At 36.3% G+C, this 17,949-nt stretch overlaps 1 protein-coding gene across 6 annotated transcripts; it reads right to left on the bottom strand.

Annotated features, from left to right (window-relative positions):
- Nucleotides 1-7,757: 7,757 nt before the first annotated feature.
- On the bottom strand, nucleotides 7,758-13,259 carry LOC148872715 (protein NRT1/ PTR FAMILY 7.1-like). 6 transcript variants are annotated; one of them, XM_088968286.1, is made up of 6 exons: nucleotides 12,880-13,259; nucleotides 10,714-10,776; nucleotides 10,296-10,455; nucleotides 9,987-10,204; nucleotides 9,304-9,848; nucleotides 7,758-9,052 (listed from the first exon to the last, which is right to left on the bottom strand). In XM_088968286.1, exons 2-6 carry the CDS (start codon nucleotides 10,765-10,767, stop codon nucleotides 8,188-8,190), a joined length of 1,842 nt encoding a protein of 613 aa, XP_088824412.1. In that variant the 5' UTR covers nucleotides 10,768-10,776; nucleotides 12,880-13,259; the 3' UTR covers nucleotides 7,758-8,187. The 6 variants fall into 6 exon arrangements, with proteins under 6 accessions (XP_088824412.1, XP_088824414.1, XP_088824416.1 ...); XM_088968288.1 differs by having other exon boundaries at nucleotides 10,296-10,452; nucleotides 12,880-13,258; XM_088968290.1 differs by having other exon boundaries at nucleotides 10,296-10,452; nucleotides 10,714-10,773; nucleotides 12,880-13,258.
- Between the last annotated feature and the right edge of the window lie 4,690 nt (nucleotides 13,260-17,949).

Below are 17,949 nucleotides of genomic sequence, written 5' to 3'. Positions count from 1 at the left end.
CATAATTACACAATACCCTAGAGGCCATCATCCTTTTCCTCCTCATTGCAATCATAATAGCAACCAAATTACATAAATATGTTGCATCATCATTTCATAATAAATGAAAGGGTAAATTTCTTAAACTATCTGAAAGTTTAGGAATTTAACTAATTCTACCCTTACTGTTTCAATATTGTCTTAAAGTACCCGTGTACTGCTTTTAACAATTATCACAATCATTATTACTATAATTAACATAACAGGCGTCTTTTGAATCTTCCAATCAAGAACGACAGCCGACCTCTACCATCTGTCATTTGTCGTCACTGGAGAGATCGCCGGTGAGTGTTGGATTCCAATGAAATTGGGATAAAACAAGAGAGGGTAAGAGAAACCCAGTAGGCTGAGCAAGGCGAGATCGTCGGTGATCACAAATGACAACGATAAAGTTGAGCAAGGAGGAGATGACAAAATGCTTAAGGATGCAAAAAGATGCAAGGCAGAGCAAGGAGGAGATTACATTCCGTTCAATTTTTTTTCTATCCACACCATTAAGGACAACCAAAAATACCCAAAAACCCATAAATCAAATCAACCCTTTCTCTCTATATATATGTTCTTCTGTGTTTCAGGTTGACATAGAAGATCTTCTATGCCGATTGGTCAATTGACAAAGACAAGAACAAGTTATATACTAAGAATATAAATCAATAAAATGTCCTCCCACAAAGATGAAACGCCAAACAAGTTCTAAACATAAAAGATCCATACTTCATGGATCGACGTGATGATAGAGGATGGAACACACCTACTATACATAAATCTAATCAAACACATCGCTTGCTATTGTAATCGATGACCAGAACTCTTTCATAGGCGATGAGTAAAACTCACGGAAATACCGTTGTTGTCGGAAGTTGCAGCGGCAGCGGTGATTGATCTTAAACAAATAAAAGAAAAACCAAAAACCACAAAAAAAAAGAATGAAAAGGGCATTTGGTGTTGATTGGTCAATCGACAAATACCCAGAAACCCATAACTCTTTCATAGGCAGTGAGGAGAACTCACGGGAATACCGTTGCTGCCAGAAGTTGCAGCGGCATCGGTGATCGATATTAAGGAACTTGATAGCTTTTCTTATCACGTATTTGGCAGTGAAACTATATAAGTTCCTAGGATTATCAGATCATAGTCCTTCTTGGAGTTTTGCCGACTTTGTTCCAATGAAGCTTGGACAAGTATTGCTTGCGTCCTCCTCTTTTGATCACTTAAGCACCAACCATTCATTTACATCATCTCCTGATAAAGTTCGCGATGCATCGGAGTGATGGAATTTTAAGGGTTGCAGGGTTCCAAGATTCTGGCATTTCAGGGGTTGTAGGGGGTTTAGGGTCCGATGTAGTCTCCAATAAGCCATCTCTGTGTGATCTGCAGCAAAACAAAAACAAAAAAAAAAAAAAAATGGTTTGATGTTTGATTCGATTCCAGTGGAACTAGTTTGTTAATAATCCATCGTGTGCGAAGGAAGTGAGGATAAAGAGAATGTGTGAGAAAGCCAATGGGTAATTTTGGAATTTTTGAAAAAAAAGGTCACGTGATATCATATATAAGCAAGTGTGATGGGCGGTTAATTATATAGGAGGTTTTAGACAATTATCAGAAACATTAGGTGTACTTTAAGACAATACAGAAACATTAGGGGTAGAGTTAATCAATTTCCTAAACTTTAGGGATAGTTTAAAAAGTTTGCCCTAAATGAAAACAGTAATTGCAGCCATCTTTTTCTTTTGATTCCTGTTTAATGGACATTGAGGCATGTCTTGCATTCAATTACAGAATTGTTGAATGGTTCACTCTATGAAATTTGCTCTCAAATTTCCTACTTCACTTGTGTTTTTATTGGTAACCAATCATGGATAAATCAAATGGCCACTACCCACCTAGAAATGTCATATAACACACAACAAAAAAGTGGAATAGAAGGGCATAAAATGCCAGTTCAGCCCATTGGTGCCCCATTGATCGAAAGCAAAAACAAATTATAAGGTCTAGACTCTAGCAAGCTTGTTTTCTAAATTGAACAAAACCAATTCATCATTTGAATTCTTGTTAACAAAAATTAATAAGTAATAAACAAAAAAAAAATCGCTTTGTGTTTCATTAATTTTATTATCCGGAGGAATTAATGGTAACACCAAACCAAGCTCTACTGTAGTGATTTGTTTCCTGGACCTTGACATCTCAAGTTTGGAGATGTTCACCGCTTGAAACCAATTTTTCCTTGATGGGTTGTAAGCAACACTTCAAGCAAAGCGTGCATAAATAAATAAATAAAAAGAATAAATACATATTGATAAATAAATAATATACAGAGATTTATTATTCTTTAATTTTATTATACAGAGATTTATAATATACAAATCAATTATTATTTTTTGAAGTCATAAACAGACCTAGCCATCTTTATTACATATACAATATAAACTTCTTTCCCACATAAACCATACTGATTTTTATAGGTTTCAAAATGGTAGACATATTGTTAGGAAAATTCCTATAAAAGCATATGTAAGGTCAAGAAGGTTTGATATTGACCCTCGTTGGAAATTTTGCAGACGAAAATGAAGATGCATGGCATCTTTTTGTAAAATGTAAACTACAAATTGGGAACATAAATTTGGCTATTGGTAATGCATGAAATATGGAAATAATAACGATGATCAATAGTAAAAATAATGGTTCCCTCTAAAAAGTAGTAAAAAATGGAAAAAAAAAGTAAGAAAAGATTAAAATAAGAAGAATGTTCTACAAAAACAAAGTTCTCATTTAATTTTGGGCAAATTTGTTAAACTACTTTTATGGTTTAGTTAATTGACTAACTCTACTCTTATTATTTATATTTTGTCTTAAAATACTCCAAGTTTTCTGACAATTGACTAATTACTTCCTTGTCGTTAGGGTTCACAATCCGCTTACATGCTACACCAAGTGATTGTTATATTTTGAGAAAATAACAATAATGCCCTTTTCATTATTGGTATTGATTTATCGTTGAAAACTTTTCCGGTGCTGAAGTGTTTTCAATAGCTCTCTCTCTCTCTCCTCTCCCATTTCGGTGAAGTTTTGGAATCCAATAGGAGCTTGTCACTATGTAACGTACATTTTTGGAAATAAAAAAAGAAGACAATACATTTTTTCTTACTACGTTTTTCTTTAAGGCCCTGTTCACTTTTTGGTAAGTTACTTACTCGAGTAAATGTAATTACCTGGGTAAGTGGGGCAAGTTTTTCCCAGGAAACACTTACTCGGGTAAGTGCATTTACCCATGTTCTTTTATTTCTCAAGTAAATAATGTAATGACCATTTTAGTCATAAAAATACATTATTAAAAGGGGTATTTTTGTCCTATTCAAGTGTTATCAACTTTCCTCCTAGGTGGGAAAGTTATTTACCCACCTAGGAAATGGGTACCACTTACACTTTCCCTGGTCTCCACATTAATATGAAAAATGAACATGGAATTCTTGGTCAATGAAAATCAAAATCCCATGGATCAACTTTCTCCCATCTCAAAATCCAAAAAAAGAACAACCCCTAATATTGTTCTTCCTCTGCTCAGAAGGATCTCAAGAGGCAGAGTCCGACAAAGGGAGGATGACAACACCAAAGAAGAGAGTACAGACTATGGAGAGAAAAGAGCAAAATAAATAGAAAGGGCGACGTCTGAACTCTGAACTAGAGTTTTCACAGATTTTCGAGGGCGTGTGAGATGGAAAGTTCCATTAAAGGTCCACTACTTAGAAGTCAAAAGATAAAACACAAGAAATTTCTTCGTCCTATAAGAGATTACTGACAACTCTCCCCCAAAGTATTTTTCTCCAACCTAATTTAGCAGAATTTTAGCTAAGAAGAAATCAAGGAAAATTTTTCTTCTTTGATCTCTAGCTGAGAGTCTTCAAATGTGGATGATGCTTTGACTTAAGGAAATAAGAGGTAATTGCATGGTTTTTAAAAGTGAACCGGCGATCGAATCGGTCAGGGGTCCGGTTATCAGTTTGAACAGTCTGACTATTCGATTCGAACGACCGGCCCATTTTGGCAAAAAAAATTAAAAATTTGCAAAACAGTCAAAACCGTTCGAATGGTTAACCGGTCAGTTCAGCGGTTTACTGACCAAAATCAACGGTTTTGAGGGAAAAAGCGATTTTAGAGGAAAACGAAACCGATCAAGTGACTGATTCCTGATTTTTCCGGTCCGACCGTCCAGTCCGATCCAGTTTTGAAAACAGTGGGTAATTTCACTTACTATAACGCCTGTTCATTTCTCTGAATGATTTCTTCTTTGGTGCAAACAGTTGTAATGGCGCTTACTGTAAATCAATTGACAGGAAATACAAGACAAATATGGCAAGATTTGGTGGATGACGACCTTATCACACCCATTGCAGGGGATGATCTTATCCTAAGTCTCCATTATTCCCTTTTGTATTCCTTCGATCTCAATTTAGATGTTACTAATTCTAAATTACACTACTTAATTGCGTCTCTTGTTTTATTTTTTCCTCAAAAAAAAAATTAGAGCATTAACAGATCCAACAACCATCTCTTAACATCTTTAAGTAAAAAAAAAAATATGTAAAAAATGGAGACAACAAGGACACAGACGAAGATGGAGGCAGGGGCGAATAAGGAAAATGGAAAATGAAAAATGGAGATGGAGGAGATGGATACAAAAATAGAGACGGAGACGGAGGCCGAGGCAGAGCAACGATCTGCTTCCTATCTTTCTAAAATTTTTCATTGATTGGGTTTTATTTTGAAAATTTAAGAAATAGTAGAGGACAAATTCAACATTTTGTTTTTTCCATTAACATTTAACAATAATGTCAATTGTCAGAAGCAGTAGGGGTACATTAAAATAATATGTAAATAGTCAGGGTGGAGTTAGTCAATGGAAAGCAAGGTTTTAAAAACCAACATGGAAACGAAACCGCTTTGACCATTGGTTTTTGGTTAGTGGTTCGATCATCTAGGTCAAACGGTTCAAAAGTTTTAACAAGATAAAATCATCTCATCTTACCCATTGAATTGGAATATTAAGGTAAGATGGATATAAATATCATGAGAACAGGGCTCAGAATGAGAGTGAGAAGAGGCATTGTCGGTTAAGAGAACTTAGAAAAGAAAGAAAACTGAGAGAGAAAGAGAAAGGAGGAGGAGGAGGAGGAAGAAGAAGAAGGTAGAGCTTTGGATCGTTGGGTCAGTTTTATCCCATTTTAATTGATTTTCCTATATTTTCTCAGTCAATTTATTAATTCATTAGTAACTAAACTTCATTAATTAAACAATATATAATTTCTTAGTAATGAAACCATAATTGCTTAGATATTTTTCATTAAACAATAATTTAATCAACTTTTGAAAATTAATTTCAAATTTAGTAATTTAAGAAAACTAATTTCAATTTCAGTAATTTTGATATTTTTAGTAATAATTAATTTTTGATATATTTAGAAATTTTATAAAACCAAGTTAAATTTCATTAAGTTTGAAAAAAAAATCATTTCAATAAATATCAAATTTTCAATTAATATCGCACTTAAGCATTAGTTTTCAAAAGTTTTTAAATAAACTTATTGATATCTGTAATTATTGAAAACATCAATAATTAATGAAAAAGATTAATAATTACTGATATTTACTGAAAATTTTCAATAATTACTAAAAAACAATTAGGTGTGATTTACTAGAAAAAATTACTAATAAATAATTACTGAAAATTAATTATTAAAAATGTAATTTCATTAGGATGTTCAAAACATTCTATTAAAAACTAGAAAGTGATCTGGCACAGCCCACATTTTGGTGCTGCTTGCATTGTAGTAGGTTGGGGTGCCGCCTGCATTGTGATTGTAACAATCAATACCTACAATAAAAATATAAAATGATTAAATGAAATTGAAAATTTATTATAATAAAATGATTTAATAATGTATTGGGATTTGGGCCATGTCGCAAACCATGCTGGCACGGCCGCAAGGGTAGAAAAAACCATCGGCCTAGCCTAGCCCCAAGGGTTGTACCATACCTGGCACGACCCTTCACTATAGTTGGTGGGTTGTGCTAGGCATGGCCTGTGGGCGGCCCAATCTGTTTTTACACCTCTAATGGTTGTATTTTTGGGAAAAGTACGGATAGGCCTGATTCAGATTTCTAAATCCCAACCCAGTCAGATTTCAAAAGACCAAAATTACTTGAAACATTTGAAGGATAGATTCCCACACTATGTAAGGCAATTTGTCTATATTGATGACTTGGAAGAGAACATGGTTTTCCATGTCATTTTTTCTTATTTTTTATAAAATTCAAAAATACCCTTCAATTGTAAAAGACCTAAATAGCTTCCCTTAACATTTTCTAGGGCTCCTTTGAATTTGTCGAGGGTCTTGAACTTCATCAAGACTGCAACGGAAGGAATGAAAGCCAAAGTTTCTCTCTCTCTGGATCACCATTAGACCTGATCCGAGTTATATACATAATATATAATCTATAATATTTAATACTTAATAAATATTAAACATATATATTTATTATAATCAGGTCCATTGGGTCAGATTCGATTGTATTGAGAATCGATTGATTCGATTCTGGGTCTAAAAATTATAGACCCTATCGGGTCTGGGGTAGCTTCCTGGTCTTTAGTATTTCATGTCAGATCAGTTCTGGTTCTAACTGGTCCCAACCTGTTGACAATCCTAAATTATACATTAAATTATTGATATAATACATGTTTATACACATATATGTATATATAATATGCTGATGTATCACAATCTTACCTGTTCAATCCAAATGACTGAATTGGTGATCCACGACATAGAGACAAAAACCATTAAACCTTTGGGTTGGTTTTTAACATTGGGTAATATTTTTATATATAATATCATAAAAAGGCACATATAACATATATATAATATTTATATTTATATAAATTATAACATATTTTATGTCATATAATATAAAATAAGATAAATTTATGATGATAGAAAAGTATGATATCCGCAAGAGCCTTAACCAATCAAAACCATGTGAATTTTGATGAATACTACTTATTTGTTACTACTTTTATGATATCAGTTGATTGGTAATCAGGTTGTATTCATGAAAATTCAAAAGGGGGTGGGGGTGGGGGTGGGGGGTTAATGATCAAAGGTGTTCTGGTATTATTTAAAGGAAAATCAATACTACCAGAAGAGTTTTGCAATCAAAGCACCCCGTGAATTTGGATGAATAATTGTTCATGAGCTTTTCCAATATTATGTCTGTATGGTATCATAGTCAATATGATGTATATATTGCTACATAGGCCATGAGCCAGGTCTGGCCCAGCCCATAATCACCCCCTAATTTGAACAGTCTCATATTTGCACCACCTATACCTTTAATTGCTCAAACCCAATTGGAGCTTGGATTGCAACCCCCATCAACCAGATTTTGAAACCCCCTAGTTGAACAGACATTGCCCCTAATTTGTAGATCTTATAATTCTGGAGCCTCTTTCGCCCATATAACAGACATGGCACAAGCCAACCCTGATCTCCTAAACTAGGTAGTTTTAGCCTATGTTTGGTTTGAAAGAAAAGGTAGAGAAATGAAGGAAAATGTAGGAAAACTTATACAAGGTTTATGAACTACCTTTTCCTACTTTTTCCTTCAAACCAAACACAGCTTTAAAGACTTAATATAGATGGATAAAAGTTGCAAAAGAACAGATATAAATAATCTGGGCTTCTCATATTTAATATCAACTAAAAGTTTGGGAATACAACCCATCTTAATTAAATCTTAAGTCAGAAAAGCAAGAAAAAGAAAATTTAGATCAATTCACCTAGCAAACCCCATCTCAAACCCTTAAAAGTATCAAAAGAAAGCCTACTAACTAGAACCCATCTCTCAATTTTGAATCAACCTTTCTCACTGTATGAAATCCTGCATTAAAATGGAAGCAACCATCCCTTGCAGCTTTCTCCTTAGGGTCATGCTTCTTTATCCCTTTGATACTGATCAGAAATGAAATGACTGTCCATCTACACTACATAATTCATCATCTGAACTACTAATTTGGATTGTTAATTCCTGATGAAAGAACTCCACGCTCTAATACCATGCTTATAGACAGTCATTTCCCTAGATTTTCAGTCTTAACTAGACTTGTCTAACTGCATTATCTGATGCTTGGCCTTCCGCCATCTCAGTGCCTTGCGCATGGCACTCAAGATTAATGCATTTGTACCACTTAGCACAGAACAAGTAGACACCGAAATCAATGGCCGTCAGCCCGGCAAGGAGGAAGTAGAACCTGTCCATATGACCGGAGTTGAGGTCTCCGGGGATCCATCCCGGCTTGTTATTCTTGGCTGTAATCCCCATCACCATGTGAACCAGCAAGCTACTGACATAGTTTCCTAATGAGATTGAAGCCATGCAAAGCGAGCTCCCGAAGCTCTTGATTCCGTCCGGTGCTTGCCCGTTGAAGAATTCCAACTGCCCCACGTACATGAACACCTCCGACGCTCCCACCAGAGTGTACTGTGGAATCTGCCAGAATATGCTCAGTGAACTAGTCTCATTTCCGGGAGTAACCTTTTCGAGTCTTTGTAGCTCTGTGATTCCGGCAGCCACCATAGCTAGCATTCCGATTACCAGCCCTACGCCCATTCGTTGAAGCTCTGAGAGACCCTTTGGGTTCCCGGTTAGTCTACCGACGACCGGCACGAGGATTTGACGGTAAATGCCGGTGAAGACTAGAACGCTGCAGATGTCAAAAGCAGACATGCTTGCAGCGGGAAGGTGGAAGTTGCCAGCGTCGGAGTTCATGACGGCTCCTTGCTCAACGAAGAGTGAAGCCATCTGGGTGAAGACGACAGAGTAGATGATGGTGCAGAGCCATATGGGCAGCATCTTCAGGACACATTTGGCCTCTTCTACCTGCGTCACCGTGCAGAGCCTCCAGGGGTCCATTGGTCCATGTAGGTCACTCTCAGTCATGGTGGCTGCCTTGTCCAAGAACCTGAACATATTCAAAGAACACAAATGAAGGTGGTTGCAGTAATGAAATGGAGGAAATGGGCCACATCCAATTAGGTAAACATGTGATAACAATGCTTCAACTATACGTACTAAGTACTAACCAACCCAGATAAAACTGATCAACAAGCCAAAAGAGGGTGCAAATGATGAGTTGAGAGCAAAAATAAACCAGAATTTACTGCAAAAAAAAGGAGTCGACATACAGAATATTTGTGTCAATTGCTATCTTACCCAAATTCATCACTGTGCAGAATTTTTCTGCTCCCTTTAATTGCAGATTCTGGACCTTCCAACTCATATAATTTCTCGGCATCTTTAGGAGCAGTTACCTTCCATTTCCTGAAAGCTGCCATAAATACCTGAGCAACACGGGGCAATGGGTTGCCACATGGCTTGAAGTGCCTATATCTCGGCGTTCCCACCAAGAAGAGGATGAGAGCTATAACTGCAGAAGCTGTGGAGGTCAAGAACCCCAGAGTCCATTTGCCGGAATCTTCAAAGTAGACCAGAATGGTGTTGGAGAAGAGAGAGCCAACATTCAATGCGAAGTAAAAATAGCAGAAAAAAGCTGGCTTCGAAAGCTCATCAACCTGGTCGGATCCCAATGTGGCTATGGTGGGTTGGTGCCCGCCGTATCCAAAGGCAACGAGGTAAATTGACAGGTAAAAGATGGCGATGCCAACTGAAGATGCTGGCCTACAGTCAATTACTCCATTTCCACAGCCCTCCGGCTTGATCAGAAACAGCCAAGATGACAGTGATAGCAATACCAGACCCTATTCAACAAGGAAAAAAAAAATCCATCATTTCTGATTTCTGGGTTTGGGTAAATGATTCTGATAAATGAAATAGAAACACCCAGGAAGATTTCATTAATATTTCAGTAATCAGAAGAGAAAAAGAAATTTGGGTACCAGCACAAAGACTAACTGAAAGATTGCACAGGTTAAGTATCGGCCCCAATATGAATCGCTGAGGAATGCACCGATCAGTGAACACATGTAAACCGTCCCAGTCCACTTGCTAACGTTGTTTGCAGCATCAGCATTCTCTTGCTCAAGAACCCTAGTCAAGAACAGGACCAAGTTCACACCCGCACCAAAGAAAGCAAGCGTGGCTAGACCCTGATTTGCTGCAGCATTCACCCATTTGAACAAATTAAAAGATTACAATCTGAAAAGTAGAACTACTGTAATATACATAGAAACTAATCTGGTGATTACCCAGCAAGAGAAATGCAGGCTTCCACCCTCCTGAGTTCCCTCTGATTACACTGTTCTGTCTCCCATTAATGGAGCTCTCTCTTGTAGAAGAAACCTCTACATGTTCATTCTCAGTTGAGTCTCTGTTCAATTCTTCTCCATGTCCACTTTCTACCACCTGCTTTATTTAATATAGGAATAATAATAAATGATTGAAACTGAAACAGAAAAGTAAGAAGAATTCTGAAGCAACAGACTTGAACAAAATGGTTGAAGGGCACTCCATTTTGTTGCTATGTTGGCAATCTAGCTGGGCCATAGACCAGGTCCTTGCTTGCCACGTAGACTCATGCTTACGTGGCATCCCCTGAAAGCTGAGGTGGAACCATCTCATACAGCTCAGCTGGATCACAATCCACAAATTAATCCAAGAACTCACCGAAGTTCCAACGTTCAGCACAACATCTTTGTTGCCGAGTTCCGAAGCCTCCATGGTTTACTTCTTTGGAAAACACAAACAGGAAATATCTGTTAAAATTTATTGAAAAAAATGTGAAGAAAATAATTTAAAGGACTGCATATTCATTCTTGAAAGGCTTCACTGTAAACATGGAATGATTCTCTTCCTCTGTTCAAGCTTAACGTACTGATTCATTCTGGGACGTTTAGGTGGCAAATGAAAAGGACTAGAAGACTAAATCTCAGAAACAAATTTCAGATGCAACCCAACAAAATTGGAGCACTATTACTGAGAAACCAAACTGTTCGTTGACAGAACTCTACTTAAAACAAACAAACAAACAAGCCAGAACGATTACATAAACAGAACGAGAATTAAAGGACTAAACAAGTATCCTGAAAATACCTGAGCAAGTGAAGAGACGTTACAGACAGAGAGAGAAGTGAATAGAGAAGTGAGGAGAGAAGAGTGTGAGAAAGGTAAATATATAGGGAAGCAAAGAGACGAAAAGGGTCGTTTTCAGGATTTTAATTTTTGTTTAGACAAAAGTGGTGGATGGCAGAGAAGGAGAGACTGTGGTTTGGAACAGTATCTACCACGAACTGGTTGCTTCTTCTATTGATTCTCTTGGGTTAGTGGCGGGTATGCGATTGAACGCTCTCGTGGAAAGCGATATGTTTTCCTGCTTGAATCATTTTTGGATTTATATATTTCTGTAAACTTTATTTTCCTCTGTTATCCCCTGTTTTCTTTGTAATTCTAGTAATCATGTCTTTTTGCACAAAAAGAACAGAGTAAATGTTATTCCAGAAAATCCAAAACTTGCTTTTACCCATTCTCTTCATGTAAAGTAACAGAGAGAGAGAGAGAGAGAGATCCACTTCTAATGTCACCATCTACCAAAGAAAAGATACTAAAATATGCTACTCCATGGCTGATGATTTATGGGTAAGAATCCAAATTATTCTCAAGATGACAAGAATCAACCGACGAGTTTATAGCATTCTCCTTGTCCTTTCTTCCGAAACTATATTAACAGAACTACGGAAGTTATCCAGATTTCACACACACACAAAAAGGAAAGTTTCACCAAGACATTGCATGTTTGAATCTAAATCTAATTTTGGGAATGCTTATTGTAATAAACACTTAGGCCCCGTTTGGCTCACGGGAATAGGGGTCTGGAATTGATTGGTTGGGCAGAATCGGAATCTCATTCCCATTTCTGCTAGAATGACATTCTCCCATTTGAGGGAATGGTCATTCCCTGCCCCTTTCTTAGGAATGAAATCCTATTCCTGCTGATTTTAATTCCCATTCACATTCCTGTCTGAACCAAACAGATTATGGGAATAGACCATTCCGATTCTGATTCCAAAGAATTTTGATTCTGATGCAAACCAAATGGACCCTCAATTTGGGCCAGGACCATATCAATAAGTGCTTATTTGCGGATTTGTCTTTAGAAAATAAGTCCAAAAATTAAACACTTAAAAATAAATCCAATTCTTTTGTTCTAATTTTTAATTGCGTATTTCCTTTTTGACTTGCCACATCATTTAAAAAAAAATGCCTATACCACCGTGTTTGAAATAAGTGTTTTTTTCACCAAACACCCATACCAGTATCAGGATCTTTGATTTGTTGTCATGAGCCCCACCTTGAATTAGATGAAATGACTTATTGTTAGGTACACTGCATTAGATACAAGGCCATGATTTTTTTTAGTCGTACTTATTTTTAAACACTTTTTAATAAACAGTTATTTTTCAAATAAGCTCTTCCAAACATGGGCTAGCCATTTCTATGAGCTTTTCCCCTGGGCAGTAAATACGATGAGAGTTTTACAGGTTAAAGGGTAGATTACCAGAATTGTTAATTAACTAAGCAATCAAGATGATTAGTGGATTGGATAAAACATGTGGATGAGATAGTGAACCGTTTATAGGAAAAGGGATTCATCGGAGGGGTTGCCATCACCAACCCCACCTCACTTATTGACTTCTCGCCACTGCCCAAAACTTCTCAAAAGTTCTGGGGACATCTCAGTCCCTCAAACCAGGAAGAAAGCATCAGAACAAGATCCTATAACAAGTTAGAAAAAGCGAGAAGTAAACAGTCAAAGATAGAGAAGCGGCGGCCTACCCTTCTTACGATACTTGGTAACTGACAAGGTGGTGTGTTCCCAGTTTCTGCCGGACTCCGGCGAGGGTGATGAACGGATGTCGAGGAACAGACGTGGCCACGCCGGAGAGCCAAATGAACCGGTGAAACCTTTTGTCATTTATGAGTGAATGTGGGTCAAATTTCACCGGCAAAAGACCACACTCTACTCTTTCAAAGATCAGCGATTTGCTTCTCTTTAATCTCTTGTTTCTCTTCTTTTCTCTCTAATGAAGGTTAACTGGGGAGGAGAGAGGGAGAGAGAGACTGTTTGATCGATCAGTTCCAGGTGATCTTCTTTTGACGATTTGTGTGACGAACTCTCCTGTTCGAACTTAAAAACTGGATCTCCCATTCAACTAACTGTGAACTGTGAATCAGAACGAATCGGTTAATCTATATTTTATAGGCGAAATACCGGGTGGAAGTTTAGACCGAGTTTGGCTGTTCGTTTCGAGGGGTTCCGTTTGGAATGCTCCCTCATTTCCATTGCGTCGCGTGACACGGAGTCACGGACCAAACTTTACCACAACGTGGCAAACAGATCCCACGGCCAGAAACTAACGTTTGGATGGACGTGCCTATCTAGACTATCTAGTTACAACAGAATAAAATAACAGATCGGGTCGAACAATATTGGATGTATTTGGTCCAAATTTGATATCTCATTCGGATCAAACTGAAAATGATCAAAATATTGCGTAATTATAAGCAAAATGCTTTTTTTTTTGGAAAATATAAACAAAATAAACTTTGGTTTCGTCTCTCATGCATAATATGACTTTGAAAATAAATTCTAACAAAACATCGAACTATTATTTTACTGAAAATATAACATTCAATATATCAAACCTTGTTAACACATGTGATCAGTTACATGAATCTCATTCACTTCACCATTTTCTTTTAGGGTTTTGATTGATCAAAACTTGTTTCATATCATATCTTTCCTGCATCATAGATTTTTCCTTTCTTCTATTAAGCAATGCTTTAAGACTTAGGTCAGAGTAAAACTGAAATGCTCTCTAGGTCCCGGTTTTACTTCTTAATTGAGCAGTTTGCCCATTAAACCTTCTAAAACCATCATTTAATTGGGACCCAAAAAAAGCCATTGGTCTCCGTTTTCACAATCCTACAATATAGTCCAGGCCAAGTCTTAAAACATTATAATCTTAAGGATTAAAATATCGATAAGATACACATATATCCATATTGATGTATCAAAGACTTTTTATTAGTAAGATTTGACTTTTCAAAGATGTGGGTCCCAATCTTTTGTTCATTATAAATAAAAAATAAAAATTTAAAAAAATGTCAGTATTTAGTGAGGTACGTTTTGGTATTGAGTATATTTATATTTTAATCAATATTGGTGCATATCAACATGATTAAATCGGTTACCCAAAGCTGGGTATTGGTGCGTATGGACATGATTAATACTCTCTCTTTTTTTTTACTTTTTTTTTTTATAATTGTTAGGGGATTAGGAAAGAGACCTCCAAACTTTTAAGTACTTTAAAACACTTTTGTATAAGTGTATCCACGTGTATTAGGACACACTGATACAAATATGATACACCCAAAGGGTAATTGTATCGATATTTTAATCCTTGATTCAATTTATTATTTATAAAATAAATAAAAAGAAAAAAAATATTTAATTATGGATGTAAATTCTAAAATCTAAATATATAAATCAAATAAATAATAAATAATTGAATTAGATAAACAGTTAGACACCACCGGTAGACCTAAATGAACATATAGAAAACATACCATTTACAATTCCAATGGTCCTAGTTCCTTTGCCTAGACTCCATGATTATGCGGTTTCGAGTCCCACTATTGCCACACCTTTGAAAATTAATAGTGTGTTGTGTCAAATGAAAAAAAAACAAAAACTTGAGACTTGCATAAATCACTTTTCTGGCTACATGAAAATTTGTTAATATATGATGTGACGATATTGCCCCTTCATTTATGACACTTTTACAAATAAACCAATCATTGTACAATATTATATAAGAAACAAAAAAACATTGTTAAAGCATTTATCTGGGCAAGTATTTCCTATAAAACATTTGCTCAAATAAATGCTTTACCATTTAACAAACAAGTCCTAATTCCTAACGGCCAAATAAATGCTTTACTATTATAATGGTTGAATATTGTATTTGATGCTATCAAAACTCAGTTCAAGCACTTTTAAACATTAATTTAAAAGCCCATTAAGCTACTGTTATAGTCCTATTACTGCATCTAACATTCCTAGGCATTTAGCTCTTTTCGTTGCTTTGATTTTTGGGGATATGTTATTTCGGTCTTGTGTAGCCTCTCTTCATTCGTTTTATAAAAAAATTGCTCTCTTTATCAAATTAAGACAGGTACATTGGTTTGATGAAATTTTAATGCATCTTGTGACCTCTTTCCCACTTGAACCATTGACTAAATATACTATACTGACAAATTGTGATACGAAAAGTAAATTTCTAATCAACAACTCCTTTTTTTTTTTTTCATGGTGATAATCTTATTATGCTTTCTATTAGTATAATTATTTTGATGATGAATCAGGATTTGCTTCTCATAGAGTGCATCTCACATCAACCTCACATCCCGATCCCACCATGTATCGGGAACATCTCCTTATGAATAACACAAAGTATGGGAGATGTTCCTGATGTATGGCTCGGAGACATTGTAAAGTTGGTGTGAGGAGCGATCTATGAGGAGCAACTTGGGTCTCGGTGATGAGTACAATTATGTTGGTGACCTAATGGTTGAGATGTCACATGATTAAATCATCAAATCCACATAACTGCAAGCTCTATATGTTAAGTTAAATGGACCTCACATGTCTCAACCCCTTAATCCTATGTAGAGAGTAGTATCTAGTAAATGAACCAACCAATAAATGGGTCCCAATTAACACATTTTCCTTTGATAAGGGTCTAAATGGATATGTTTTCTTTGGTATTGAGGCCATTTGAGAGGGCTTCTATGTTGGAGGGAAGGTGTGGTGATTTAGCCATGGCGATTGAGCACTTGTGTTTCAAATAAGGTACCTAGAGTAGCTTCCCATTTTGGCCATACCATCCGGAACACAATGATTGACTTTTTGGATTTTCACCAAATACAATGGCATTCCCAGTGTGGGGCCCAAATTAGAATGCCAAAAATCACATTATGAAAACTAGAGGTGTAAATCGGGTCATGTCGCCCGCAATCTAGCATGATTTTGAGCCAGCTCAGCACAATGGTTCACGGGCCATGCTAGGCTTGGGGTTTCAAGTCCACGAGTCGGGCTGGCATGGCGGGTCGTGCCACACACAACCTATATATATTATTAATATATATATATATATAACATTTATATATTTATATATATTATACTTATATATAATATACTATATATTATATAATAATATATAGTATATAATATATTAATATAATATACAATTGTTTTCAATCTTATTATACTATTTTATTTAATTTTTGTATATATAAACAATTGTATACATCAAAATTCATATAAAATAATAGTTTTAAGATTTTTTTTTCAATTTTTTTTTAAATAAATAGTTTTGGCCAAGTCCATGGCCCGACTTGGCCTAAGGCTCGACCCACGGACCATCCCAGCCAGTGGCATGGCATAGCACAACACGAGCGTGCGGGTCGTGCCATGCTGGCCCAGCATGACCGATTTATAGCTCTACTAAAAACCCTCCCAAATGGGCACTAAGTCCTAACAAAAATAATAGTTATCATTATAACAGAAAAGAACATATTACAATGAGTATAGTTCGAAAGGGACTTAAAACTCGTGATAAAAAGTCCATTAGACCACAATATTCCATTGAAAATCAAATTAACTAAAGAAACATGTAAAAAGACTAGTTCCATTACTCATCACCAACTCTTACAAAATGGCACCAACTTAGTGCATCACCGGTAATGGTACTGCCAGCACCATTGCTAACATATATCTTTTCATCCTTCTACTCTACTCTTCTCATTAAATGCAAGATCTTTCTTTTAAGTTTAGTTTTGTTTGGTTCTAATCAGTTCCTCTTTTAGTTAGGCTCTTAGTTTCTTGCTAAGTAGACTTAAGGAAAGTTTGGCTAGGGCGGATTTGTAGCCAGCTCTTGTGCTAGTTGGTGGTTTAGTTTAGAGGTCTTGTCATCAAGTCGTTTTGTTGTCTAGGTGGAGAGAGGCGATGGAGTTCTCATTTGCGGTTGAGGTTCTCTTGCCACCTGATACTTGTGTTCTCGCTTCTCCTTACTCTAGTTTTGCTTTTCCATCTTCATTTCTAGCTTTCATTTCTAGTTTACTTCCTTCCCCACTTGTCATTTTTTCTCCCCTTGCTTTCTTTGTCTTCATTAGCATGGACCTCAACACTTTGAATGAGGCCTTCCAAAACATTCTACATGGCAAATAGCCAACGGGAATAGAGGTAGTGAATATTCAAAACCATATTCCTCTAAACCTACACGAACATTGATAATTCTCCTTCATTTGTCATTTGTTACAACATTTGATGGACCATTTCTCGGACCTAAAACAAGGCTTGTATTATCTTTGAAATCTTAGTCCCAACATGTTACTTATAGCCCCATTCCCGAGAAGCCACTTTCGTCTTAGGTTCCATTACGAAGATGATTTCATTTGTATCAGAGACAATGGTCCTTGGCAATTGAATGGCCAATGGATTATCCTTAGACCCTACAAACCAAGAAGACTCTAGTATGAGTGGAACCTCCATGAAATTGAAATATGGGGTCAGTTACACAATTTGCCTTTTGAAATCCTATATATAGATATAGGAAATATTTGAAAGAAATGGTCTAGCTCATTGTTTTTTCAATGCCCAAAACTATGTCACTTTCAAATAAGAAGACATTCCTTGGGTTTATTACATCTGTGGTAAAGTTGGCCATCCCTTCCAGCTCTATTCCCAGCCTCTTCCACGTAGTAATGGCCACTCCCTTGATTAACTTTTTAATTGGCATTCAATGAACCTTCCTAGACATTTGCTGAGAGCTGAGTTGAATA

The sequence above is a fragment of the Nelumbo lutea genome, chromosome 2 (genome assembly GCF_056320005.1).
Source record: "Nelumbo lutea isolate HS-2025 chromosome 2, American lotus-T2T, whole genome shotgun sequence".
NCBI lineage: Eukaryota > Viridiplantae > Streptophyta > Magnoliopsida > Proteales > Nelumbonaceae > Nelumbo > Nelumbo lutea.
The sequence above is the reverse complement of the archived record's forward strand: the minus strand, read 5'-3'. Positions and strand labels throughout refer to the sequence as shown.